Source organism: Protopterus annectens, chromosome 6.part0 (genome assembly GCF_019279795.1).
Source record: "Protopterus annectens isolate FY-2018-M chromosome 6.part0, PAN1.0, whole genome shotgun sequence".
Taxonomy (NCBI): domain Eukaryota; kingdom Metazoa; phylum Chordata; order Ceratodontiformes; family Protopteridae; genus Protopterus; species Protopterus annectens.
This window is the reverse complement of record NC_056737.1, coordinates 1,807,593,842-1,807,620,937: the sequence shown is the minus strand read 5'-3', so window position 1 is coordinate 1,807,620,937 and position 27,096 is coordinate 1,807,593,842. Positions and strand designations below refer to the sequence as shown.

Here is a 27,096-nt window from a genome sequence, read left to right as displayed (position 1 = left end):
AACTAAACAATCTTCAGACCCTCAAAATAAATTCCACTTAACACCCCAATTCTCAAAAAAGTCCTGCACACCTATCTTCCTTTTACCATAACTCACCACTGTCTACACTCATTTTGTCTAATCTTATTTACCTGTTTAACATATTTTATTCACAAATATTGGGCTCAAGTGCCTCTCCTCAAACCCCCCAAAAATGGGAGTCCAATCAGATGTAGTAACTGTGGACTTGAATTGTGGGCTTAGCTAAGCTGAAAACTGAAGTGCTACATTCATTCACAGCTGTGCCCCATGTATTCAATATAATCACAATGGGTGTTAACGGAGATGCAAATAATGACATTGCTAACGTTTTTACCGTTCAGCAACGTAGAGACTGGACAGCAACATTTTGGTATGTGTGACTACATGTCCACGTTTTACAGAATTGTCAGAATACTCATCCAGCTCTGAAGTAGTGTATTCCTAAGATCGGCAACCTCCTTTGATGGTTCACCCTAACAGACTAAACCAAGTTTAACTTTTCCTGTCACATCCCCATCTTAAAAGAAAAATAACAATTAACAGTCAAGTCAAACCACTAATCAGTACAAATTCTGACATTTACACTAGTGCAGTGCAGGTTTTGTGGAGACCAGCACTGGCTTTCACTGGGATAATGGCAAAAATGAAAACTGTTCAGAAAAGATCAAATAATGTGGCTAAAACCTCCAAAAGGCACTGATTTAATGTTAAGTGACTGACCAGAAAGATCATGCTCCAATAGGAGTGCTGCTGTCAGAATACCAAAATCACAGTTTCATATACGCTTAGAGTTTCTGTTCAGAATTCACGGTTTATGATAAACTGATCCACTTTAGTGTAAAATTCAGTATACTCACTTTGCAAGAAAGAATGTTTCCAAAAGCAGAGAAGGTGTCATACAAGGCCTTATTATCAATGGATTTGTCCAGGTTTTTGATGAAGATGTTACCAACGCCACTTTTGCGTAGTGATGGATCACGCTGAGACCACATTATACGTACAGGTCTGCCCTTAATAACATCAAAGTTCATAGTATCCAAAGCACGTTCAGCTAAACAAAAATGAATGTAGTTAGTATAATGTACAAAGGCATATATGTCAATCACTTTCAGAAAGATGTCCCAAATGATATGCAGCCAGTGCTTACACTACCACAACCTAGCTCAGCCATAACAGGAAAATCCAAATGATAAAAGAAAAACACAGAAGCACGGCCAATATAAAACCAGCAAAAGACTAATATGAAAAGGTAAGCGCTTTCACACAACTGATTGTGCTTCTTCAGACCATACAAATTGTTATAGAAACCAGTGCTAGTTACACAGACATCATGCAATTAATTCAAAACAGTCTAACAAATCAAAATCAATTAAATAGAACAGGAAAAGCAGCTAACTGAAAGCATACCATACAGCAATGGCTGGGGGGGTTGAAAAAATCACATTCACAAATAAGTGAATTTCAGAACCACATTAACAGTCCAGGCATAACTAATTTTCAATTACCCAAATTTATATGTGGCAAAACCTGTTATAATAGACTAAATTACAGCTGTGCTTTTCATGCTTTACACACACGAGAGCTGAAAAGTACAGTTGTGTACACTTACCATAAATGTAGATGTTAGCGTGTATTCACTGTTGCAGTCATCACATTTGGGTTATCTGCCTGCAGGTAGCCCTCAGTCGGCCTGAATACCAGAGTCTTGGGATTTCTGCGTTGGATGCTGTCACTTCCATGACGTCAGGAGTATAAAGCATGCAGCCAACGCCACATCATCAGTTTTTCTTGCCCCAGACGTCAGGTGCCCCCAAAATAGGAAGCAATTACATAGTATGGAACACTCCCAGCAAAAAGCAAATACACATGATATAAGATATGCCAAACAAAAAAGATAGGTAGAAGTAAAGAGAAGTCAGGGGGCTGGAGGGAGGGTAACCGGGACTGTAACAGTGAATACACTTGAACATCTACATTCTGGTAAGTGTACACAACTGTACTATGTTCTTCGTACTTCACTGTTGCAGTCGTCACATTTGGGTTGATTCCCAAAGCTAAGGAAGGATGGAGGTAGTTAAGAAGCATTAGGGCTAGCAATCAGACCCTGTAAGACTGCTGTGGCAAATCTAGCTCTGGATTTAGAAAAGATAGGCAAGTGGCAATGCTTGGTGAAAGTGTACACAGAGCTCCAGGTTGCAGCTTCCAGATGTCCCTAGTAGGGACTCCCCTGAGGAATGCTGTACAGGTAGATGTAGCCCTAGTGGAATACGTTCCAATTCCCTGTGGGGTAGGTTTTACCACGGTGCTCGTAGCAGAAATGTGTGCCATCATCCATTTAGAAATGGTTTGCTTTAAAATGGCCTTGCCCTCTGCCCCTGTAGCAAAGCTGACTAGCAGCTGGTCAGATTTTCTGAAAGGCTTAATTCTGTCCAGATAGAACCTGAGCTGCCTGTGCACGTCTAGGGAGTGCAGGATCCTTTCCCCCTTATTCTGAGGATTAGGGTAAAAAGTTGGCAAATGAATGGACTGGTTTAAAGCCACACTAGATACCACCTTGGGCATAAATGATGAGTTAGTCCTGAGGGAGACCCTGTCAGCATGGAAGATAATGAAGGGTTCCACGGCCATAAGGGCCTGCAATTCAGACACTCTTCTTGCTGAAGTAATGGCAAGAAGTAAAGCTGTTTTCCATGATAGGAATTTTAACTCTGCTGTGGCAGCAGGTTCAAAGGGCGGAAGAGTGAGCTTTTCCAATACAAAGTTAAGGTCCCAGGCAGGAGTGGGAACTCACCGGGGGTCTTAAATTTTTGGCACCTCTCAGGAACTGTTTGAGCAGAGGATGAGAGAAAAGGCATGGCTCAGTATTATAATGAGCCGAGATGGCAGAGGCATGAATCTTAATTGAAGAGAAGGATAGGCCCTTGTGGAGAATTTCTGTTAAGTAATCTAGTATATGAGGCAAGTTGGGCACAGTTGTGTAACCTGAGACTGGCTCCAGGAGCAGTATCTTTTCCACTTTTCTGAACAGGGCTTTCTAGTACTAGGCCTCCTTGCCTCAAAATGACATCCAGCTCCTGCTTACTGAGAGTTGCTAGTGAAGAATTCACTTCAGTGGATGAGCCAGGCTGCTAGGTTCAGAGTCTGTAGCTGAGGATGCAGAATCTGGCCCACCTGCTGGAACAGCAGTGAAGGAGTATGAGGCAGGTGCCAAGGTGGCAGCACTGTCAGGCTGTGCAAAAGAGTACCAGTGCTGGCATGGCCAGTCTAGTGCAATCAGGATTGCTCTTGGCTTGTACTGTTTGACCTTTAGTAGAACCTTTGAGAGAAGGGGCAAAGAGCTAAAGGCATAGACAGAGGTTTTCCCAGGTGAAGGACAGGGCATCCACTTTCCAAGCTTGGCTGTGGGGAGTTCTGGTGCAATATTTGCTCAATTGAATGTTCTGAGTGGAAGCAAAACGGTCCACCTCTGCTGCACCCCACCTGTTCCTCAAAAGCTTGAATATTTTGGGCTCCAGTTTCCACTAGTGTGGGTCCATGAGATTTCTGCTTAAGTCGTTTGCCAGTGAATTTAGTTTGCCTGGCAGGAACTGAGCTTGCAGGTGCACTTGGCTGCTCAAGGCTGTGTTCCACAGAGCCATGGCTAATCTGCAAAGTGGGTAGGAATGGGTTCCCCCCTGCTTATGTACCACATAACTGCTGTTGTCTATCTTTACCAATAGTTGTCCTGGAAGAATAAGGCCTTTGACGGCTGTCAGAGCATTCTGTACAGCTAACCTTTCTTTTTGATTGATATGCAGGTGCATTTGCTTTGGGTTCCACTTGCCCTGAATGCACTGTCCTGCCATGTGAGCCCCCAATGCATAGCCTGATGCGTCTGTTAGGGTTTGGGCGGCAGGGGGTAGAGTGAAAGGGAGTCCCTTGTGGTTGCAGGCCTCTGCCCACCAAAGGAATGCTGCCCTTAAGCAAGGAATGATAGGAATCATTGTTTCCAGGTCCTGAGAATGATGACACCAAAGACTTTTTAGGTACCATTGAAGTTTCCTCATATGCAGTTTTGCAAATGGAATTAGTAGAATGTACAAGGCCATGAAACCCAGGGCTTGCAGTATTTTTCTTGCAGACAGCTGGGTTGTGGTGGCCAGTAGACTGAAAATGGCGTTGGCTGCATCTTTTATACCCCTGGCACACTGATGTCAGGGAAGAGGAGACCGCAACAGACGCCGGACCAGGACTTTGGAATTCAGGCCAACTGTGGGTAGCCTGCCAGTAGGATAACCCAAGTGTAATGACTGCAACAGTGAAACACGAGGAACATTCATTGTTTCCAGGTCCTGAGAATGCTGACCAAAGACTTTTTAGGTACCATTGAAGTTTCCTCATATGCAGTCTTGCAAATAGAATTAATAGAATGTACAAGGACAAGAATCCCAGGGCTTGCAGTATTTTTCTTGCAAATAGCTGGGTTGTGGTGGCCAGTAGATTGAAGTAGTTTGTCAAATAAATTTGTTTCTCTGGAGTGAGGAATGCCATCTGGGAAGTTGTGTTCAAGCTTGCTCCCAGGAATACAATCTGTTGTCTGGTACCAGCTGTGATTTTTTTTCGTTGATGGTGTACCACAGTGAAGTTAGAAATCTTTTTACAAATGCCAGGTGCTGTAGTAGCAAGTCCTGACTGTCAGCCTGAATCAGGCAATCATCCAAGTATGGGTAAACGAATTCTTTTTTTGCCTGCAATATGCAATGGCTGGAGCTAGGCACTTTGTGAATACCCTGGGCGCAGTAGATAAGCCAAAGGGAAGTGTAGAAAACTGCTCTGAAGCGTAAGTATTTCCTGAAAGATTCCCTTATGGGGATGTGCAGATAGGCTTCTTTTAAATCTAGGGTTGCTAGCCAGGAGCCCTTGGCTAGCATAGGAAGCAGCTGTTAGAGTTAGCATTTTGAATTTTGGAACCACCAGAAAGGTGTTGAGAATAGACAGATCCAGCATAGGACGCCAAGAGTTCTTTTATGGGAACCAGAAATAGTCTGGAATAAAAGCCTTGCCCCCTTGTTCTGCTGGGACAAGTTGAATAGTCTTGATACTGAGAAGAGAAAGTACTTGCTTTTGGGACTCTGCCCACTGGTTTGGGGGGAGGTCCGTCTATTCACTTAGGGTTGGGAGTGAGTGGAAGTGGAATCTGTATCCCTGGGAAAACAATGTTTAAGACCCATCTGTCTTGGGTAATGTATTCCCAGTTTTTGGAGGGCAAGTTTCCCTCCTAAAGGTGCAAGTACTTGAGCAAGGCTTGGAAGAAGTAAGGGATAAGTCATTGTGCAATTTTACAATAGGGATGTGGCTTACTACTCCCTGTTTTAGACGTGGGAGCACTCCATTGCTTAGATCTGTTAATAACCTGAAACTGAAGTCTTGGTGGTCTGCTGCGCCTGGGCTTGGACTGAAGGCCTGAAAGGGACTGGAAAACACCAGTTTTCTGAAGGCAAATGCCTACTGAATCTAGGTGGCTGTACTTGTAAGAAATCTTTAACAGTTTGCATAGATTTAGCTTTCTCCTCCATCCTTTTGAGGACTTCTGCTTTATTGCCAAATAAATGCTCTTGGTTTAATGGTGCATCCAGTAAGTTTGCTTTGACATTATCTGGCAAGTTTTGTTCTTTAAGCCAAGCATGCCTTCTAAGAACAGACCCAGTGACAGCAGCCTTGCAAGATGCTTCTAAAGCATCAAACCCATGTTGCAAAGTATGCTTACCAACTTGATTAGCAGAATGCATCAACTCTTGTAATAAATCTTTTGGCTCTGCACAGTCAGGAATCAACATTTTCTGTTTAATTAGCTTCATAATATACTGCTGATACTTTAACATATGAAACTGGCAATTTAAAGCCCTAATACCACGAGTAGCAGAGGTGTATACCTTCTTACCCCATCTGTCTAAAGCCCTAGAATCCCTGTCTGAAGGGGTAGGATTTTTGGCAGTTGTAGCCTTAATGCCTTTAGGCCCCTGGGAAATGGTTTCTGGATCCGCAGTAGGATTCTTAAAAAGGAATTTAGGGGAGTCAGGTGCGCTAATACCGGTCAGGTTTCCTGGGAGCAGGAGGCAAAGTATCAGGGGTAAGACTGGATTCCAAGACATCATTTACAATTTCCAGAACAGGAAGAATAGCTAGAGGCCTGTGCTAAGGCAAGTTTAAAAATCCCTGGAGTCTCTTTTTGGACCGAGAGTAATCCTGGCTCGCCCAGTGGAAATGCTCTCTAAGGGTATGCAGGGTTTTTCCAAAAGAAACCCTTCTGGAGGGGAAGCAGAGGGAATGGAATCCTCTGTATCAGAATCCTCATAGGTAGAGAAGGGTATGTCCTGGTAATCAGAAGGATCAGAGTTTCAGATTCCTGATCCGAAGAATTAGAAAGAAAATCAGTTCTTGGTCTCTGAGGGGGAAGGCCGACTTCCCCTAATTAAGGTAATTAGGTCTTCAGCCATTCTAAGCATTTGTTTTTGTGGCATGTGGGCCTGAGAATGCGCTTTGGTCATCTGTTTCCTAGGTGTAGAGCAAACTGTAGGCCTGAGAAAAATGGTATTTTTGGATTGAAATTAAGTCTGTTTAACATGAAAATCTGAAGGCCTAAATACACCAAGTCGTTGCCTGCATAGTGGCTCCAGACCCATCCAAGGTAGACACCCGCTGGTTCCACAGTTGAAGCATCTCACGGCATACCGAACTCCAAATGGGTCTCAGTAGAGGCCTGCGAATCAGTAGAAGCTAATATCAGGGGCTGCGAAAGCGCCTCACTCAGTACTGGCGGACTGGTGACTAGCTTAACGGTAGGGTCGTCGGCAGTTTTGAACCTATGCTGTCTGTCTTTATCCTTACATTTTTTCGGAAGATCGGTACTCAGACGGCATATCAAAGCCATTTCGGAGTATGGAGATAGACAGCAAAAGAATTTAGCTACAAAAATTGCCCGAAGACAAATAGTTTGGGTGCTGAACAAGGCACAAAACAGACAGCAAGGGACGTTATGGTCTGAGTGTAAATAGGTGACGCAGTAAGAATCAAAAACTGAGGTATTTGCTTTCCACAGGCAAGACAATTACATTTTTTCTGACATCGGTTAGAGCAAGAAAAAAAGATCCCCAACAGGGTACTTATCTTTTAGAAGACTTCAGGTCTGAAACTCAAATGAAAATTTCAGGAGGCGGCCGACCGGCACTTGTGAACTGCTTCTGCTTTGGGCACTGCACGGCAAGAAAGACTGATGTAATGGCGTCTCTGCATGTTGTACACCCCTGATGACCTGACATCACGGAAGAAGCGACAGCATCCGACGCAGAAATCAGACTCTGGTATTCAGGCCGACTGAGGGCTACCTGCAGGCAGATATAACCCAATTGTGATGACTGCAACAGTGAAACACGAAGAACATCCTTAAGCTTTCAATTCACAAATTCAATCAGCTTGGATATTTCTCAAGTGCTGCTCCCAACTTTACTCATGCTACATTCCATAAAGAGTTAGATACTCTTGGGATACAGAAAGTACAGTTGTGTACACTTACCATAAATATAGATGTTAGAGTGTATTCACTGTTGCAGTCATTACATTTGGGTAATCTGCTGGCATGTTGGCCTCAGTCGGCCTGATTAACAAAGTGTTGGGTCCTGCATCGATTGCTGTCCCTTCTTCCATGACATCAGGTCGTCAGGGGTATAAAACATGCAGCTGACGCTATTACATCAGTTTTTCTTGCCCCAGATGTCAGGTGCCCCCTCAAATGGGGAGCAATATATACATATACATATATATATCTACACACACACACACACACATTATATATATATATATATATATATATATATATATATATATATATATATATATAAATATATACACACATATACATGAATTAAAAAAACAAAATATACCTCCAAACAAAATCAAATACACCAAAAAGACTTAAGTACAGTAAAAGGGAGTACAGGTATAGTAAAAGAAAAACAGGGGGCTGGAGGGAGGGTAAAGTACAGTTTTGTACCTACCATAAATGTAGATGTTCGAAGATCCACATTGCTGCAGTCCTTACACTTGGGGTAGTCCGCTGTCCTCGGTCGGCCCGAATATCAAAGTATAAGGCTGACGTCGGTAAAGGCGCATTTGACTGACATCAGGACGTCAGGGTACAAATGCGCATGACCGACATCATATCCTCAGTCTTTTCTTGCCCCAGATGTCAGAAGACCCTAAAAATAAAGGTCAGAACCAAAAGACAGCAAACAAACAACCAACCATCCTAGCACTAAAAATATGTACAATATACACAATATACACCATATTGACAACCCAACCCACACAACCGCCTCTAACTACAGAGGGGAAGGAGGGAGGGTAAATTGGACTGCAGCAATGTGGATCTTCGAACATCTACATTTATGGTAGGTACAAAACTGTACTATGTTCTTCATCTCACATTGCTGCAGTCCTTACACGGGTAGAATCCCAAAGCAGAGGTAAGGGAGGTTGGCCAAACTATAAGGAAGCAGGAGCTGCCAAAATGCCCTGCAAAACAGCAGTGGCAAAACCAGCCCTGGATTTAGAGTAAAGTGGTAGGTGATAATGCCTAGAGAAAGTATGCACTGAACTCCAAGTAGCTGCCTCCAAAATATCCTTAGTTGCCACCCCTCAAAAGCTGTCGAAGTGGCAGTAGCCCTAGTGGAATGAGGCCTAATCCCAGCTGGAATCTCCTTGCCATGATGGGAATAACAGAAAGCAATGCAAAACCCAATCCACTTAGAAATAGTTTGTTTTGACACAGGCTTGCCCTGAGAACTCAAAGCAAAAGAAACAAATAACTGCTGAGACTGCCTGAACCCTTTAGTTCTGTCCAAATAATATCACAACTGCCTGTGTACATCTAAAGTGTGCAAAATCTTTTCCCCTTTATTTTGGGGATTTGCATAAAAAGTAGGCAAATGAATAGTTTGGTTTAAAGCCACACTAGAAACCACTTTAGGCATAAAGGAAGGATTAGTACGTAAAGATACCCTATCCTTATGGAAAATTAAGAAAGGCTCAACCGCCATAAGGGCCTGCAACTCAGAAACCCTTCTTGCAGAGGTAATAGCCAACAAAAAGCAGTCTTCCATGATAAAACTTTAATTCAGTAGTAGCTGCAGGCTCAAAAGGTTGTAGAGTGAGTTTCTCCAACACAAAATTGAGATCCCAAGCAGGAGTAGGAGCTCTTCGTGGGGTCTTATATTCTTTGCCCCTCTAAGAAATTGCTTGAACAAAGGATGAGAAAACAATGGTGGGTCACAATCATAGTGAGCCGAAATTGCTGCAGCATGAACCTTAATAGAAGAGAAGGACAAACCTTTGTCCAGTAACTCAGTAAGATATTGAAGAGCCACACTTAAATTAGGCTCAGAAACATCAAAATCCTTTGCTGCACTCCAAAATAAAAATCTCTTCCATTTATCTGCGTACACTTTCCTTGTACTAGGCCTTCTAGCTTCCAAAATAACATTCAAAACTCGCTGTGGAAGTGGAGGCCCACTATGGTTCAAAACAGAATATGCCAGGCTGTTAGGTGCAGAGAGTGAAGCTTGACATTGAGCAAATGACTGTCCTCCTGAGACAACAGGTGTGGAATCAAGGCAAAGGCCATGGAGGCTTCCGTACCAGGCTTCTCAGTAATGGGTACCAATGCTGTCGAGGCCAATCTGGAGCTATCAAAATCATCCTTGGCTTGTCTTGTCTGGCCTTTAGTAGTACCTTTGGGAGGAGAGGCAGAGGCGGAAAGGCATACACATGAAGATTGCTCCAATTGAAAGAAAGAGCATCCACTTTCCAAGCTGTGGGATGAAACCTTTTGTGCAAAACTTTGGCAGCTGGTGGTTTAGTGGAGAAGCGAACAGATCTATGTCTGGAGTTCCCCATGACACTGTCAATTTCTGAAATACATGAGGATCCAATTTCCACCCGTGGGGATCCATAATTTGTCTGCTCAACACATCTGCTAAGGAGTTCTGTGCTCCCGGCAGAAACCTTGCCTGAAGACTTAGCTGTAAACTGAGAGCAGTCTCCCACAAAATCATTGCTTGCCTGCATAGAGGATAAGAATGTGTTCCGCCTTGCTTGTTGATGTACCACATGACAGTTGTGTTGTCTGTTAGAATCAACACCTGCCCTGGAAGAAGTAAATCCTTGAAAGCTATTAATGCAAACTGGACTGCTAACATCTCTTTCAAGTTGATATGTAGATGTTGTAGTCTGGCAGGCCACTTGTCTTGTATCCACTTTCCATTCAGATGAGCTCCCCAAGCTTTGTCTGAGGCATCTGTCGTTAGAATATGACTCGCCTCTGGCCGGGTCACAGAGAGTCCCTTGTTTAGGTGACATTCCTGAGCCCACCACAACAATTCCTTTTGAATGCAAGGTATTATTTGAATGACAGTGTCCAAATCCTGGCAGTGCTGTGTCCATACATTTTTGAGATACCATTGTAGCTTCCTCATATGCAGTTTGGCATTGGGAAGCACCAGAATACAAGATGCCATGAACTCCAAGGCTTGAAGGACTGTCCTTGCAGTCAGCCTGGACTGATGAGACAACTGATGAAAGTAAAGGGAAAGATTCTTTTGTTTGTCCGGGGTCAAAAAGGCCATCTGGGATGCTGTATTCAGTCTCTCACCCAGAAAGCACATGTCCTGAGAGGGTACTAGACTGGACTTTATTTCGTTCACAGAATACCCCAGGCATCTTAGCACTGCTATCACATAATCCAAATGATGAAGAAGTTCGTCCCTTCCTTGAGCCAGAATCAGGCAATCGTCCAAATAAGGATAGATCTGTATTCCTTTTAACCTGAGGAAAGCTATCACTGGAGCCAGAACTTTCGTGAACACTCTGGGCGCAGTAGATAAGCCAAAGGGCAATGCAGAGAACTGATAATGAGAAGTCCCAGCTCGAAAACGCAGATACTTCCTGCAACTCAGTCTGATAGGAACATGAAGATAAGCCTCCTTGAGATCCAAAGTTACCATCCAATGATCTTTGCCCAGCAGAGGTAAAAGCTGCTGTAACGTCAACATTTTGAACTTGGGAATGTCCAGATAAGTGTTGAGGATAGATAAGTCCAAAATTGGTCTCCACGTGTTCCCTTTCTTTGGTACTAGGAACAGGCGAGAATAAAATCCTAGGCCCACTTCTGGCATAGGGACCGGCTGTATGGCCCCTATTTGGAGTAACAGAGAAATTTGCTTGTGAGCCTCTATTCTTTGTTGAGGAGGAACGCCTGGCATGCCTTTGAAAGGAGGCAAGGTATGGAAATAAAACCTGTAACCGTGGTGTATGATATCCAATACCCATCTGTCTTGGGTAATTAAACTCCAATTTTCTTTGAAAAGTGCCAACCTTCCTCCCAAAGGTGCTGCCAGACGAGAAGGCTCTGGCAGCTGAAAAGGTAGGTCATTGGGTCTGTTTACGAAAGGACTGACCCCTGCCCTCACCAAGACTGTGCAGGAGAACTCCCTGTTCTAGGCCTGAAAGAGCCCTGAGCTCTGCCCCTACCACGCCTAGATCTACCCCTAGACTGGGAATCATAAGAAGGATACGCCCACCACTTAGTAGGCCAATTTCTACTAAACTTTGGAGGCTGAACCTGCAAAATCTTTAACAGTCTGCATAGACTTAGCCTTGTCTTCCATTTTCTTTAAAACTGCCTCAACAGGAGAACCAAACAACACATCAGATTGTAAAGGAGCATCTAAAATCCTTGTTTTAACATGGTCAGATAAATTCTGATCCCTCAGCCAGGCGTGCCTGCGAAGAACTGACCCAGTGGCAGCCACCCCAGACGAGGCCTGTACAGCATCAAAACCACATTGCAAAGAATGCTTACCCACCTGTTCAGAAACATGTACTAAATCTTGTAACTCTTTACAATCAATACCTTCCGCCAGAGCATCAACCTTAGACTTCAATTGTGAAAGGAGATAGTTTTGGTATTTCAACATGTGAAACTGGCAATTCAAAGCCCTCATAGCTAGAGTGGAAGAAGTATAAACTTTCTTTCCCCATCTATCCAAGGCCCTGGCCTCTTTATCTGTAGGAACCGGATTCTTGACAACAGAAGCCTTAACACCTTTAGGCCCCTGACTAACAGTTTCTGGGTCTGCCCTAGGACTCTTAAAAGATACTTATGAGCTTCAGGCACCCTGTAATACCTATCCGGTTTAACAGGAGCAGGAGGCAAAGAATCAGGATTAAGAGAAGCCTCTGTAAAAACATCTTCCACCACATCCAAAACAGGAGGTATAGCCAAAGGCCTATGCTGGGGTAAAACAAAAATTCCCTAAGCCTTTTCCTGGAATCAGAGAAGTCCTGACCTTCCCACTTAAAATGCTCCCTCATGGAATGAAGAGTTTCTGAAAAAGAAAAATCCTCAGGAGGAGAAGCAGAAGGAGTAGAATCATCCACATCAGAATCAGAATAAGGAGAATACTCCTGCAAGTCTTCAGATCAAGACTCTGAAACATCCGAAGCCTGCTCAAAACTCCCTAGCTCAGGCTCCACCCTAGGTCTCTTATCAGGAGGGGGCAAAGAACCCCTATCAAAGAAATCAAATCTTCTGCCATTTTAAGCATATGCTTCTTGGGCACAGTTCCTGAAGAACTAGGGGTGACACCAACTGAAGCTAAACCTGGCCTGCCTCTGGGAGAAGCCTTGGAAACAGAAGGAGAGGGCCTAACCACCCTAGGAAGGGAGGGGAGTATAGTAACCTGAGAAGCCCCTTCAGCCTGACCTGCCTCCTGAGAGGCCACATCCTGCAATAACAAAGTCTCTCCCTGGGATCCCAAAGAAACCTCCGGTGGAACCACCGGCTCCACCGACACCTCTAAAGAACCGGCGTCCGCACGGACGGTTCTTCTAGCCTAGGCTTAACTGCTTTGTCCTTGCGCTTCTTCGAAGAAGCGGGCGTCGGAGCATCCGACGGCATTTTATAATTGCACCGCTTCCCAAAGACTAACCTGGCACAATCCAACCTACTCTTTATAGTGCGCTTATTGAATCTAGCACAAGAGCGACACCCAACAACGTCGTGCTCAGGCCCTAAACAAGGAATACACAAAGTATGATAGTCTCTATGCGGTATCTGTTTCCCACAAGAAATACAATTATTCACTTTTTCTGACATCCGGTAAACCACTGAGGCAAGAAAAAACTAAAATATTCTAACGGGTACTTAGCCAACTTTGACTCGGTCTGAAACTCCGAAATCGAAAAATTTCAGAACGCCAACCGGCACTTGCAATGCTGCTTCTGCATCGGACCATGCGGCAAAAAAGACTGAGGATATGACGTCGGTCATGCGCATTTGTACCCGGACGTCCTGATGTGGGGGGGCTCCACTTCCAAATCTGGAAATAAGACACCCCCTATGGTAAACAGTCTCAATGACTTCCTTTTAAAATTCCCAAGCACTTATCTTTTGACCGCCCCTTTGGGGGGAAAGATTGCTCTTCATGCAAAGAACTGGGACCTCATAACCCAGGACAAATGGGTTATAAATAGTGTCCCAGGGATACAGATTTTATTTCCACACGTTGCCAACACCAAATGGGTTGCCAGACCTGCCCCTAAATCAGTGGGCCAGAGGCTCAAAAACAAGTACTTTCCCTCTAAAGCATGGGGGTATTCAACTGGTACCAGAAGAGGAAAAGGGACAAGGTTTCTACTCCAGGCTTTTTCTGGTATCCAGAAAAGAAAAATCATGGCATCCAGTCCTGGACCTGTCTACTCTAAACACCTTTCTGGAGATTCCACAATTCAAGATGCTGACTCTTCAATTACTTGCTATGCTAGGCAAAGGCGCCTGGTTGGCAACTCTAGATTTAAAAGAAGCATACCTGCACATCCCAATCGGGGAATCTTGCAGAAGGTACCTACGCTTCAAAGCAGGCTACTTGCATTATCAATTCTCTGCACTGCCCTTTGGCTTGTCTACTGCGCCCAGGGTATTCACAAAGTGCCTGGCTCCAGTTATTGCATTTTGCAGGCGAAGAAATATTCAGATATATCCATACCTGGACGATTGCCTAATTCTGGCAGAAAACCAGGCATACTTTTAAATATGGCGTTTGTAAAAAGGGTTCTAACTTGTCTGGGGTACACCATAAACGCAAAGAAATCACAATTGGTACCCTGTCAAATTACATTCCTGGGTGCAAGCTTGAATACAACTGCCCAGATGGCTTTCCTCATGCCAGAAAAGCAAATTCATTTGGTAACTTCAAACAAGTGGCCACAAAAACCCTGCTATCTGCTAGACAAATACTGCAAGCCTTGGGGTTCATGGCCTCCTGCATTCTTCTAATTCCATATGCAAGACTGCATATGAGGAAACTGCAGTGGTATCTAAAAAGTCTATGGAGTCAACATTTTCACAGCCTGGAAACAATGATTCGTATCATACCTTGCCTACGCTTGGCCTGGCACTGGCCTACTAAGAACTGGTCCTTTCCAGCTCCTTCCAGGGCCAGTCCAGCCAAACCCAGACATTCCAAGAGCACCAGGTTTCAGTCCCAAGGGACTTTCAGAACTAATCAATGGGGTGCTTCCACTTCCAATTCTGGAAACAGCAAGGCACCCACCCTATGGTAAACAGTCTCAATGACTTCCCTTTAATATTACCAAGCACTTAACTCTTGGCCGCCCCTTTGGGGGGAAAACTGGCTCTTCATTCAAGCAACTGGCAACTTATAACCTATGACAAATGGGTTTTAAATAGTGTCCCAGGGTTACAGATTTCATTTCCACATGCTGGCAACTCCAAACGGGTGGCCAGACCTGCCCCCAAATCAGTGGACAGAGGCTCAGAAACAAGTACTTTCCCTCCTAAACATGGGGGTATTCAGCTAGTACCACAAAAGGAAAAGGGACAAGGTTTCTATTCCGGACTTTTCCTGGTACCCAGAAAAGACAAATTATGGCGTCCAATTATGGACCTGTCTATTCTAAACACCTTTCTGGACATTCCAAAATTCAAGATGCTGACTCTTCACCAGTTACTTCCTATGCTAGGCAAGGATGCCTGGTTGGCAACTCTAGATTTAAGAGGCTTACCTGCATATCCCAATCAGGAAATCTTGCAGAAGATACCTACGCTTCAAAGCAGGCAGCATGCATCATCAGTTCTCTGCACTGCCCTTTGGTTTGTCTACTGCGCCCAGGGTATTCACAAAGTGCCTGTCTCCAGTAATTGTATTTTGCAGGCAAAGAAATATTCAGATATATCCATACCTGGACGATTGTCTAATTCAGGCAGAAAACCAGGCCATTCTTCTCAAACATCTGGCGTTTGTAAAAAGAGTTTTAACCTGTCTAGGGTACACCATAAATGAAAAGAAATCTCAACTGTTACCCTCTCAAAAAATTACATTCCTGGGTGCAAGCTTAAATACAGCTGCCCAGATGGCTTTCCTTAAGCCAGAAAAGCAAATTAATTTGGCGACTTACTTCAAACAGATGGCCACAAAAAACCTGCTGTCTGCAAGGCAAATACTGCAAGCCTTGGGGTTCATGGCCTCTTGCATTCTTCTATTTCTATATGCAAGACTGCATATGAGGAAACTTCAGTGGTATCTAAAATGTCTATGGAGTCAACAAACATTGTCACAGCCTGGAAACAATGATTCCTATCATACCTTGCCTGTGCCTAGAGTTCCTATGGCGGGCAGAGGCCTGCCACCAAAACAAGGGACTGCCATTCACACCACCCCCTTCAGCCCAGACCCTAACTACAGACGCATCAGACTATGCATGGGAGGCTCATCTGGTAGGGAAGTGCATTCCGGGCAAATAGAGCCCAAATCAAATGCACCTTCATATCAATCAAAAAGAAATGCGAGCTGTACAGAATGCACTGACAGCCTTCAAGGACTACCTTCATCCAGGACAATTACGGATAGATGGACAGCACCACGGTTATATGGTACATAAACAAACAGGGGGCACACATTCCTACCCCATCTGCAGACTAGCCATGGCATTGTGGAACACGGCCTTGAGCTATCAAGTACAACTACAAGCCCAATTCCTGCCAGGGAGGCTGAATATTCTTGCAGACTAACTAAGCAGAAATCTCATGGACCCACACGAATGGAAACTGGAACCACGGATTTTCAACATGTTGACACGCAAATGGGGGAGCCCAGACATAGATCTTTTTGCCTCACCCCAGAACTACCAGTTTGAACAAATTTTGCACAAGAATTCATTACAAAAAAAGCCTGGAAAGTGGATGCTCTGTTCTTCAGCTGGAAAAACCTATCAGTCTATGCCTTCCCCCTCTGCGCTTCAAAGTTCTACTAAAAGTCAAACAGAACAAACCAAAAATGATTTTGATTGTTCCAGACTGGCCTCGCCAACACTGGTACTCACTCCTGCGCAGTGTCACACATTTCACTGTGGCACCTGCCTCAGATACCTTCCTTACTGTCTCAGCAGGAGAACCAAACTTTGCACCCTCGGCTCCAAACAATGAATCTTGCAGCTTGGCTAATCACTTAAATTCACCCTTAGCATCCCTCAGCAAACCTGTGATGGATGTCATTTTGGAGGTGAGAAGACCTAGTACTAGAAAATCTTATGCTGACAAATGGAAAAGATTATGTGCCTGGAATCAATCTCAAGGGATGAGCACAGCAGTGCCCAATTTACCTCAGATTTTGCAATACTTAACTGAGATGTTTCAGAAGGGCCTGTCTTTTTCTTACATAAAAATCCATGCCTCAGCCATTTCAGCTCACTACAACACAGAACCCCCCCCCCTCTTCTCACATACTCTTCTAAAGCAGTATCAGGGGGGCCAAAAACTTGAGACCACCCAGGAGAGCTCCAACCCCTGCCTGGGACCTTAACTTTGTATTGGAGAAACTCACTCTACCACCTTTCGAGCCAGCTGCTACTGCAGACGTAAAATTTCTTTGCTCAAACAACCTTCCTTTTTGCAATCACTTCAACTAGATGGATATCTGAATTACAGGCCCTTGTGGCAGTGGAGCCTTTCATCATCTTTCATGCGGACAGGATGTCTCTCAGGACCAATCCATCATTCATGCCCAAAGTGGTATCCAGTGTGGCTCTTAATCAGTCCATTCATTTGCCAATTTTCTTTCCCAATCCACAGAACAAGGGGGAGCGGATTCTGCATTCATTGGATGTGCACAGACAACTTAGATTCTACTTGGACAGGACTAAATCTCGAAGAAAATCTGAACTGCTGGTAGCATTTGCTGCAGGGGCAGAGGGGAAGGCTATTTCAAAGCAAATCATTTCTAAATGGATAAGCCATTGTATTCATTTCTGTTGTAAGCACCATGGAAAACCTATCTCCCAGGGGATCAGATCTCATTGCACCATGGCTGCATCTACTTCAACAGCTTTTCTCAGAGGTGTTCCTACCAGGGATATTCTAGAAGCTGCTACCTGGAGTTCAGTTCATACTTTCACCAAGCATTATCACTTACCTATTTTCTCTAAATCCAGAGCTGGCTTTGCCACTGCTGCTGATCTTCGTGTTTCACTGCTGCAGTCATTACATTTGGGTAATCCTGCTGGCAGGTTGCCCTCAGCCGGCATGAATTCCAAAGTCTTGGGTTCTGCGTCGGCTGCTGTCGCCCCTTCCCTGACGTCAGGTCATCAGAGGTATAAGAAGCAGCCAACGCCATTTTGTTCAGCCTTTCTTGCCGTGTGGTGCCTGAAGCAGAAGCAGTTGGCAAGTGCCGGTCAGCCGACTCCCTGAGATTTTCGTGTTTGAGTTTCAGATCCGAAGTATTCAATAAAGCTAAGTACCCCATTGGGGAAACTTTTTTCTTGCTCCAGACCGATGTCAGCAAAACAGTCAGATCATGCACAGCCAACTCAGGACATTAAACTTGGCAGTATGGCGGATAATGTAGACATACAAAAAACACCTCTCAGTAAAGCTGTGATGGATGTCATTCTGGAAGCCAGAAAGCCTAGTACTAGAAAGTCTTATGCTGGAAAATGTTAAGAGATTCTGTGCCTGGAACCAGGCACAAGGAACTGATACAGCGGTACCAAATATTCCTCAGATTTTGCAATACTTAACTGAGATGCTGGACGTATCTTTTTCATCTATTAAAATTCATGCCTCTGCCATTTCGGCTCATTACAATATAGAGCCACCACATTTTTCTCAACGTTTATTAAGGCAGTACCTCAGAGGAGCCAAAAATTTAAGGCCCCCAAGAAGACTACCAATACCTGCATGGGACCTCAACTGTGTCTTGGAAAAGCTCGCTCTGCCTCCTTTTGAGTCAGCTGCTACAGCTGATATAAAGTTTTTATCTTGGAAAACAGCTCTGCTCTTAGCAGTTACTTCTGCAACACGAGTTTCAGAGCTACAGGCGCTCATGGCTGTGGAACCTTATCATTTTTCATCCAGAGTCTCCCTGAGCACAAACCCAACATTTATGCCTCAAGTAATGACCAGTGTGGCTCTTAATCTCCATCCATCTGCCTACCATTTACCCAAATCCACAGAACAAGGGGGAGAGAATTCTGCATTTGGACATACACACAGCTTAGATTCTACTTGGACAGAACCAAAGCTTTCAGGAAAACAGAGCAATTACTAGTGGCATATGCTGCAGGATCACAGGGAAAGCCTATCTCAAAGCAGACTATTCTAAGTGATTAGGCCACTGCATTCGTATCTGCTACTTACACCATGGCAAGAAAGTGCTTAAGGGCATTAGACCTCATTCCACCAGAGCTGCAGCCACCTCAGCAGCCTTTCTCAGGGGAATACCTACCCACAGACATTTTAGAGGCGGCTACCTGGAGTTCAGTGCATACCTTTACCAAGCATTATCATCTGCCACTCTACTCTAAATCCAGGGCAGGCTTTGCCACTGCAGTTTTGCAGGGCCTCATAGCCGTTCCTACTGCTGTCTACTTCCAGCCTCCCAACCATAACTTTGGGACTCTACCCAAATTTAATGCTGCAGCAGTGAAACACGAAGGACATAGTACAGTTGTGTACACTTACCATAAATGTAGATGTTAGAGTGTATTCACTGTTGCAGTCCCGGTTATCCACCCGCCTTCCCCCTTTTTTCTTTTGGATCTTATCTTTCCTTTTCTGATTTATACAACCTATGTGGTGTATTTGCTTATAGATGAAAGTAAAATTTATATTGATGTATTTCTGAATATATACATAAAGTTTGGCTACCCTTTTTGGGGGCACCTGTCATCTGGGGCAAGAAAAACTGAAGAAAATGGCGTTGTCTGCTGCTTTATACCCCTGATGATCTGACGTCAGGGAAGGGGCGACAGCAGCCGACGCAGGACTCAAGACTTTGGAATTCAAGCCGGCTGAGGGCGACCTGTCAGCGGGATTACCCAAATGTAATGACTGCAACAGTGAATACACTCTCGTCTACATTTATGGTAAGTGTACACAATTGCACTTTTTGCAGGGCCTTATAGCTGGTCCTAATGCTGTATAAATCCATCTTCCCAACCATAGCTTTGGGAATCTACCCAAATGTAATGACTGCAACAGTGAAACATGAACATAGTACAGTTTACACTTACCATAAATGTAGATGTTAGAGTGTATTCACTGTTGCAGTCCTGGATGTTCTTCATCTCACATTGCTGCAGTTCTTACACTTGGGGTAGTCCGCTGTCCTCGGTCGGCCCGAATATCAAAGTCAGTCCCCTGGGACTGAAACCTGGGGATTTTGCTGTGTCTGCGTTTGGCTTGAGAGGACCTAGAAGGGACTGGAAAGGACAAATTCTTAGTAGGCCAGTGCCTACTAAATCTTGGAGGTTGCACTTGTAAAAAAAAAAAATCTTTAACAGTTTGTATAGCTTTAGCTTCATCTTCCATCTTTTTAAGAACTACTTCAGCCTTGTTGCCAAACAGGCAGTCCTGATTTAAAGGAGCATCCAACAATTTAGCTTTAACATGATCAGGCAAAGATTGCTCCTTAAGCCAAGCATGCCTTCTAAGCACAGACCCAGTAACAGCAGCCCTGCAAGAGGCCTCTAAAGAATCAAAACCACATTGCAAAGTACGCTTTCCAACTTGTCCAGCAGAATGCATTAAATCCTGTAAATCTTTATTTTCCACACCGTCAGGAATCAACATTTTCTGTTTAAGCGGTCCAATAATATGCTGTTGATATTTTAACATATTAAACTGGCAGTTTAAAGCTCCAATTGCCAAGGTTACAGAAGTATAAACCTTTTTACCCCATGTATCCAGCGCCCTGGAGTCTCTAACAGAAGGGGTAGGATTTTTTGCAGTAGAAGCCTTGGGCCCCTGAGAAATAGTCTCTGGATCTGCAACAGGATTTTTGAAAAGGAAAGTACAGTTTTGTACCTACCATAAATGTAGATGTCCAATAGGTATGCATCTGCAGTCATAACATATGGGTTGTCCTGCCTCAGGCAGCCCTTCGGTCGGCCGGATTCCAAAGTCTGGGTCTGGCCTCGGCTGATGTAGCACTTTCCTCGACGTCAGAGCGTCTGGGGTATAAAAGCATCAGCCGACACCATTTTCCTCAGTTTCTCTTGCCCTAGATGCCAGGTGCCCTCTAGGAAGGCTAAATTTGGATAAAAATGCAAAAAAATTCCAAACATAATGCAAAAATATATACATATATATAAATGTACCAAACAAATACACCATAACAGATTCCCCCAGCTAGCTAATGGAGGGGTAAGCACCCTAGGAATACCACAGAGGGGAAGGAGGGAGGGTAAACCTGACTGCAGATGCATACCTATCGGACATCTACATTTATGGTAGGTACAAAACTGTACTATGTCCTTCAAGGATGCATCTGCAGTCATAACATATGGGTAGAATACCATAGCCAATCTGGGGGTGGAGGTACTAAGAAAATGATGCTGTAGTTAAGATACCCTGCAGGACTGCAGTAGCAAAACCTGCTCTGGATCTGGAGTATAAAGGTAAATTGTAATGCTTGGCAAATGTATGCACGGAGCTCCATGTAGCAGCTTCTAAAATGTCCTTGGTAGCCACCCTCTTAGGAAGGCTGTAGTGGTGGCTGTGGCTCTCGTGGAATGAGGCCTAATATTCAGGAACAGCCTTTCCATGAAAGGAGTAGCAAAAGCGAATGCAATTTCCTATCCACTTTGAAATTGTCTGTTTGGAAATTGCTTTTCCTTGTGCCCCAGCAGCATATGCTACAAACAGTTGGTCAGTCTTTCTGTAACTTTTGGTTCTGTCCAAATAGTAGCGTAATTGTCTGTGTACATCCAGAGTGTGTAGAAGTTTCTCCCCTCTATTTTGTGGATTTGGGAAGAATGTAGGCAAGTGAATTGCTTGGTTCAAAGATACCCTAGATACCACCCTTTGGCATAAAAGTAGGATTGGTTCTTAATGAAACTCTGTCTTGATGGAAAATAAGAAATGGTTGCACTGCCATTAAAGCTTGCAACTCAGATACTCTTCTTGCTGAAGTTATGGCCAGAAGGAATGCAGTTTTCCAAGAGAGAAACTGCGGATCTGCCGATGCTGCTGGTTCAAAGGGAGGAAGTGTTAGTTTTTCCAGCACAAAGTTAAGGTCCCAAGTAGGTAAAGGTGGTCTCCTTAGAGGTTTGATGTTTTTGATTCCTCTGAGAAATTGTCTTAAGAGAGGATGCGAAAAGACAGGTGGATCTACATTGTATTCTGCTGAAATTGCTGAGGCATGTATCTTAATGGAAGAATAAGACAGGCCATTGTGGAACAATTCTGCTAAGTATTCCAGTATATGTGCCATGCTCATCACTATCACATCTAGGCCTTTTGTTGTGTTCCAAATGAGAAATATTTTCCATTTTGCCGAGTATGCCTTCCTTGTGGAGGGACGGCGAGCTTCCATAATAATGTCCCTTACCCTCTGGGATAAGTTGTTCTGAGTAGGAGTCATGGTATTCTCCAAGCAGTTAGTTGCAAGGTTTTTAGGTTGTGATGCAGGATCTTGAAATTGTTCTGCGTCAGAAGTGGCCATAGGGGGAGAGGCCACGGTTTTGTCTGTGATAAGCTCTTCAACAGTGGGTACCAGTGCTGCCTTGGCCAGTCTGGAGCTATCAGAATCACTCTTGGCTGTTCTGCCCTGAAATTCAGTAAAACCTTGGACATTAATGGGAGTGGCGGGAAAGCATAAACTGTTAGGTCTTTCCAGCTGAAAGAAAGAGTCCACCTTCCATGCTTGTGGGTGGTATGTTCTTGAGCAAAAAAATTTTCAGTTGATGATTGTGGGGTGAGGTGAACAGGTCGATCTCCGGCCTTCCCCATGCTTGTGTTATGAGCAAGAAGATGTCTGGGTGCAGCATCCATTCGTGTGCATCCATGGTAGTTCTGCTTAAGCTGTCTGCTAGAGTATTGTCTTTCCCTGGCACGAACTGGGACTGTAGTTGTATACTGAGATTCAAGCAAGGTTCCCATAGATTCATAGCCAGTCTGCATAGAGGGTAGGAATGCGTGCCTCCTTGCTTGTTTATGTACCACATAACTGTGGTGTTGTCTGTCCTTATCAGCAGGTGACCCTGTTGAAGGAAAGGTTTGAAAGCCTCGATTGCGTGTATTACAGCCAGCATCTCTTTTTGGTTTATGTGCATGCGTAACTGTCCTTGAGACCATAGGCCTTGGATACATTTGTCCTCCATGTGTGCTCCCCAACCTCGGTCTGAAGCGTCCGTGGTGATGGTTTAGTTTGTTTTTGGTTTGTTGAAAGGCAACCCTCTGTTAGACTGGCAGGCTTGAGCCCACCACAGAAATTCCTGTTGAAGGCAAGGGATGAGTGGAATCAAAGCTTCTAAGCTGTGACTGTGCTGAGTCCATACACTCCTTAGGTACCATTGCAATTTTCTCATATGCAGCCTGGCTTGTGGAATTAGAATTATGCAAGATGCCATGTAACCCAGGGCCTGCAGGATTTTCCTTGCAGTCAGCTGAGTTTGCCTTGTCAGATTCTTGAAGTAATCTGGAAGTTGTTTTTGTTTTTCTTCTGTGAGGAAGGCCATTTGGGTGGTTGTGTCCAGATCTGCCCCCAAAAAGGTTATTCTTTGGGATGGAACAAGTCTTGATTTTTGGATGTTGACTGTGTATCCCAAGGCCTGCAATAGTTTGATGGCATAGCTCAAATCCTTTAACAAATTTTCCTTGTTGTCCGCTTGCATCAGGCAGTCGTCCAGATATGAGTAGATTTGAATCCCCTGAAGTCTGCAGTGTGCAATTACTGATGCCAGGCATTTTGTGAATACTCTGGGCGCAGTAGATAAGCCAAATGGCAATGCTGAGAATTGATAATGCTCTGATCCTGCAAGAAATCTGAGGTGTCTTCTGCAACTTTGTCGAATAGGGACATGCAGGTATGCCTCCTTGAGATCGAGTCACCAGCCAAGACTCCTTGCCCAGCATGGGAAGAAGCTGCTGTAGGGTCAGCATCTTGAATTTTGGCACAATGAGTTAAGTATTCAGTGCGGACAGGTCGAGAATAGGCCTCCATTGATTTTCTTTTCTTGGAACAAGGAATAATCTGGAGTAAAATCCTTGGCCTTGTTCTGAAAGAGGTAACTTTTCTATGGCTTTCATTTGTATTAATTTGGTGATTTGCTTCAAAGCCTCTGCGATTGATTTGGTGGCAGGTCTGGTATTCCTTGTCATTTTGGCAATGTGTGGAAATGGAACCTGTATCCTTTGTCTATAATCTGCAGTGTCCATGAGTCCCTTGTAATGTAATGCCAATTTCTTGAAAATAAAGAAAGCTTTCCGCCCAATGGTGCTTCTAATTGAGCCCTGGTCAGCGGAGTCAAAATTAAGTCATTGAGTCTGTCCTGGAGTAGCAGTAGTTGTTGTTCCTGTAATGCCTCTCTGGTTGGGAGGCTGCCACTGACGGCCTCTGTAGGAGCCTCTGGCTTGCCCTCTACCTCTGGCACGCCTGTTCCTGCCTCTCTGGGATCTGTCTGAGTCTGGAAAGGACCAATTCTTAGTAGGCCAATTTCTGCTGAATCTTGGTGGCCGTACCTGCAGAAAATCCTCGACTGTTTGCACAGATTTTGCCTTCTCTTCAAACTTCTTTAAGACCTCCTGAGCCGTGGAACCAAATAATTTCTGTTTTTCCATTGGAGCATCCAGGAGCTTAGCTTTAACATGGTCCGGTAGAGATTGTTCCTTCAACCAGGCATGCCTTTGTATAACTGCCCCTGTCATGGCTGACCTACATGAAGCTTCCAGTGCATCATAACCACACTGCAAAAAATGATTGCTAACCTGCTGTGAGTTATGTACCAGATCCTGAAGTGATTTACAGTCAAGGGGTTCAGAGGAGGAAAGCTTTTTATACAATTCATCTAACAAATACTCTTGGTACTGAATCATATGAAATTGACAATTTAATGCCCTCATGGAAAGAGTTGTAGAAGTATAAACTTTCTTTCCCCATCTCTCTAAAGCTCTAGACTCCCTTTCAGAGGGAAGAGGATTTTTAGCAGTGGCAGCTACAACCCCTTTAGGGCCCTGGGAGATAGTTTCTGGGTCTGCAGGAGTGGGCCTTGTACAGGTGTAGATGAGAATCCGGGACCCTGTAGTACCTATCAGGTTTGGCAGGAGCCGGAGGGAGAGAATCAGGGGCTGAACTAGCATCAGAATACACATCATCAATAACATTCAAAACAGGAGGTATAGCTAAAGGCCTATGCTGAGGTAAATGTAAAAAGGTCCTTAATCTCTCTCTGGAATCAGAAAATTCCTGGCCCTGCCATTGAAAATGTTCTCTCAGAGTGCAGTGTCTCACCAAAAGAAAACTCTTCAGGAGGGGAGGCCGAAGGAATAGATTCTTCAGCATCACAATCCTTGTAGGCCGAACAAGCCTCCTGCTGGTGCTCTGACAACACAGATTCATCAGTAGACTCATCTGAAGAATGGGGGTCAGAGGGCTCAACCCTATGCCTTTTGTCTGGTGGTGGAAGAGAGCCCCTGTCCGGGTGAGGTTGAGAACCTCTAATTAAAGAAATGAGATCCTCTGCTAGGCTGAGAATCTGAGTGCCAGTAGAAGGCCTCTGAGAGGTAGTCTTGGGAGGGAAAGCTTTGGCAAGTTTGGCAGCTTTAGCCCTAGAGAAGGCCTTAATGGACATGGATGCAGGGGGTCTGGCTACACCACGTGCAGGAGTAGACTTGTCTAAAGGAATGGTGTCGGACATGTCCCGGACACCGGTTTCGTAGGTAGTTCAATAACCGACTCGGCCGGAGCCTCCGTGGCCGAGGTAGTCGGTTGAATGGATTCGGTAGTAGGAAGCACCGAGGACTCAGTTTCAGCCGAAACTGAGGGCCGCGAGGGTCGGTCCTTGTCCTTCCATTTTTTAACCACATGCGAAGTCGGAGTCTCCGACGGCATCTTATATGCAAAATTAGCCCCAAAAAATTCCTCTGCAAACTCCGACCGATGTCTAAGAGTTCGTCGGTTGAAGGAAGCACAGGCAGAGCAAGCCGAGACGTCGTGGTCTGGGCCTAAGCAAGGGAGGCAGTAAGAGTGGAAATCCTTATGAGGTATTTGTTTCCCACAAGTTAAACAATTATTTACTTTATCTGACATCGGCTGAGGCAAGAAAGAGTCCCCAACGGGGTACTTAGCTTTTTCGAAGTCTTCGATAGCTGAATCACAGGAGCTGGCCGACCGGCACTTGCGAACTGCTTCTGCTTCGGGCACCACGCGGCAAGAAAGACTGAGGAAAATGGCATCGGCTGATGCTTTTATACCCCAGACGCTCTGACGTCGGGGAAAGTGCGACATCAGCCGAGGCCAGACCCAGACTTTGGAATCCGGCCGACCGAAGGGCTGCCTGAGGCAGGACAACCCATATGTTATGACTGCAGATGCATCCTTGAAGGACATCTTGTGGGACTCAGGCACCCTGTAGTATCTGTCAGGTTTACTAGGAGTCGGAGGCAGGGAATCGGGGGCCAAACTGGATTCCAAGAACACATCAACAATGTCTAGTACAGGAGGTATAGCCAAAGGCCTATGCTGAGGCAGGAGGAGGAAATCCCTAAGCCTCTTTTTTGAATCAGAAAATTCCTGGCTTTCCCAGCGGAAATGCTCCCTTAAAGTATGTAAAGTTTCCCCGAAAGAAAAATCCTCAGGAGGGGAAGCAGAGGGAATGGAATCCTCTGCATCAGAATCCTCATAAGTAGGTATGGACACATCCAGGTCATCAGAAGAGTCAGAAGAAAAGTACAGTTTTGTACCTACCATAAATGTAGATGTCCGATAGGTATGCATCTGCAGTCCTAACATATGGGTTGTCCTGCCTCAGGCAGCCCTTCGGTCGGCCGGATTCCAAAGTCTGGGTCTGGCCTCGGCTGTCGCACTTCACCCGATGTCATAGCTGCTGTTTGTTGGGTATAAAGGCATCAGCCAACGCCATTTTCCTCAGTGTTTCTTGCCCCAGATGCCAGGTGCCCTCTAGGAAGGCTAACTTTGGATAAATGCAAATAATTCCAAACAGTAGAGAGCAAGCAATAAGAAAATATATATAAATATATATACATATATACAAACAAATACACCATAATAGATTCCCCCAGCTAGCTTAAAGAGGGGTAAATACCCTAGGAATACCACTGAAGGGAAGGAGGGTGGGTAATCCTGACTGCAGATGCATACCTATCGGACATCTACATTTATGGTAGGTACAAAACTGTACTATGTCCTTCAAGGATGCATCTGCAGTCCTAACATATGGGTAGAATACCATAGCCAAACTGGGGGAGGAGGCACTAAGATAAAGATGGTGTAGTTAAGATCCCTTGCAAAACAGCAGTTGCAAAACCTGCTCGGGATCTAGAGTATAAGGGTAGATTATAATGCTTGGCAAATGTATGCACGGAGCTCCAAGTAGCAGCTTCTAAAATGTCCTTAGTAGCCACTCCTCGTAGGAAAGCTGTAGTGGTGGCTGTAGCTCTTGTGGAATGAGGTCTGATATTATCAGTTGTCTTTCCATGAAAAGAATAGCAAAATCGAATGCAATTGC

The 27,096-nt window shown here is 44.6% G+C and overlaps 1 protein-coding gene across 1 annotated transcript in view; it reads right to left on the bottom strand.

Annotated features, from left to right (window-relative positions):
• Positions 1-27,096, bottom strand: part of PABPC1 (poly(A) binding protein cytoplasmic 1) — a 1,472,855-nt gene that overhangs the window by 1,346,939 nt on the left and 98,820 nt on the right. Inside the window, exon 2 of the mRNA XM_044075161.1 lies at positions 879-1,072. Coding sequence (XP_043931096.1) covers positions 879-1,072 — 194 coding nt within the window. The remainder of the gene's footprint in view (positions 1-878; positions 1,073-27,096) is intronic.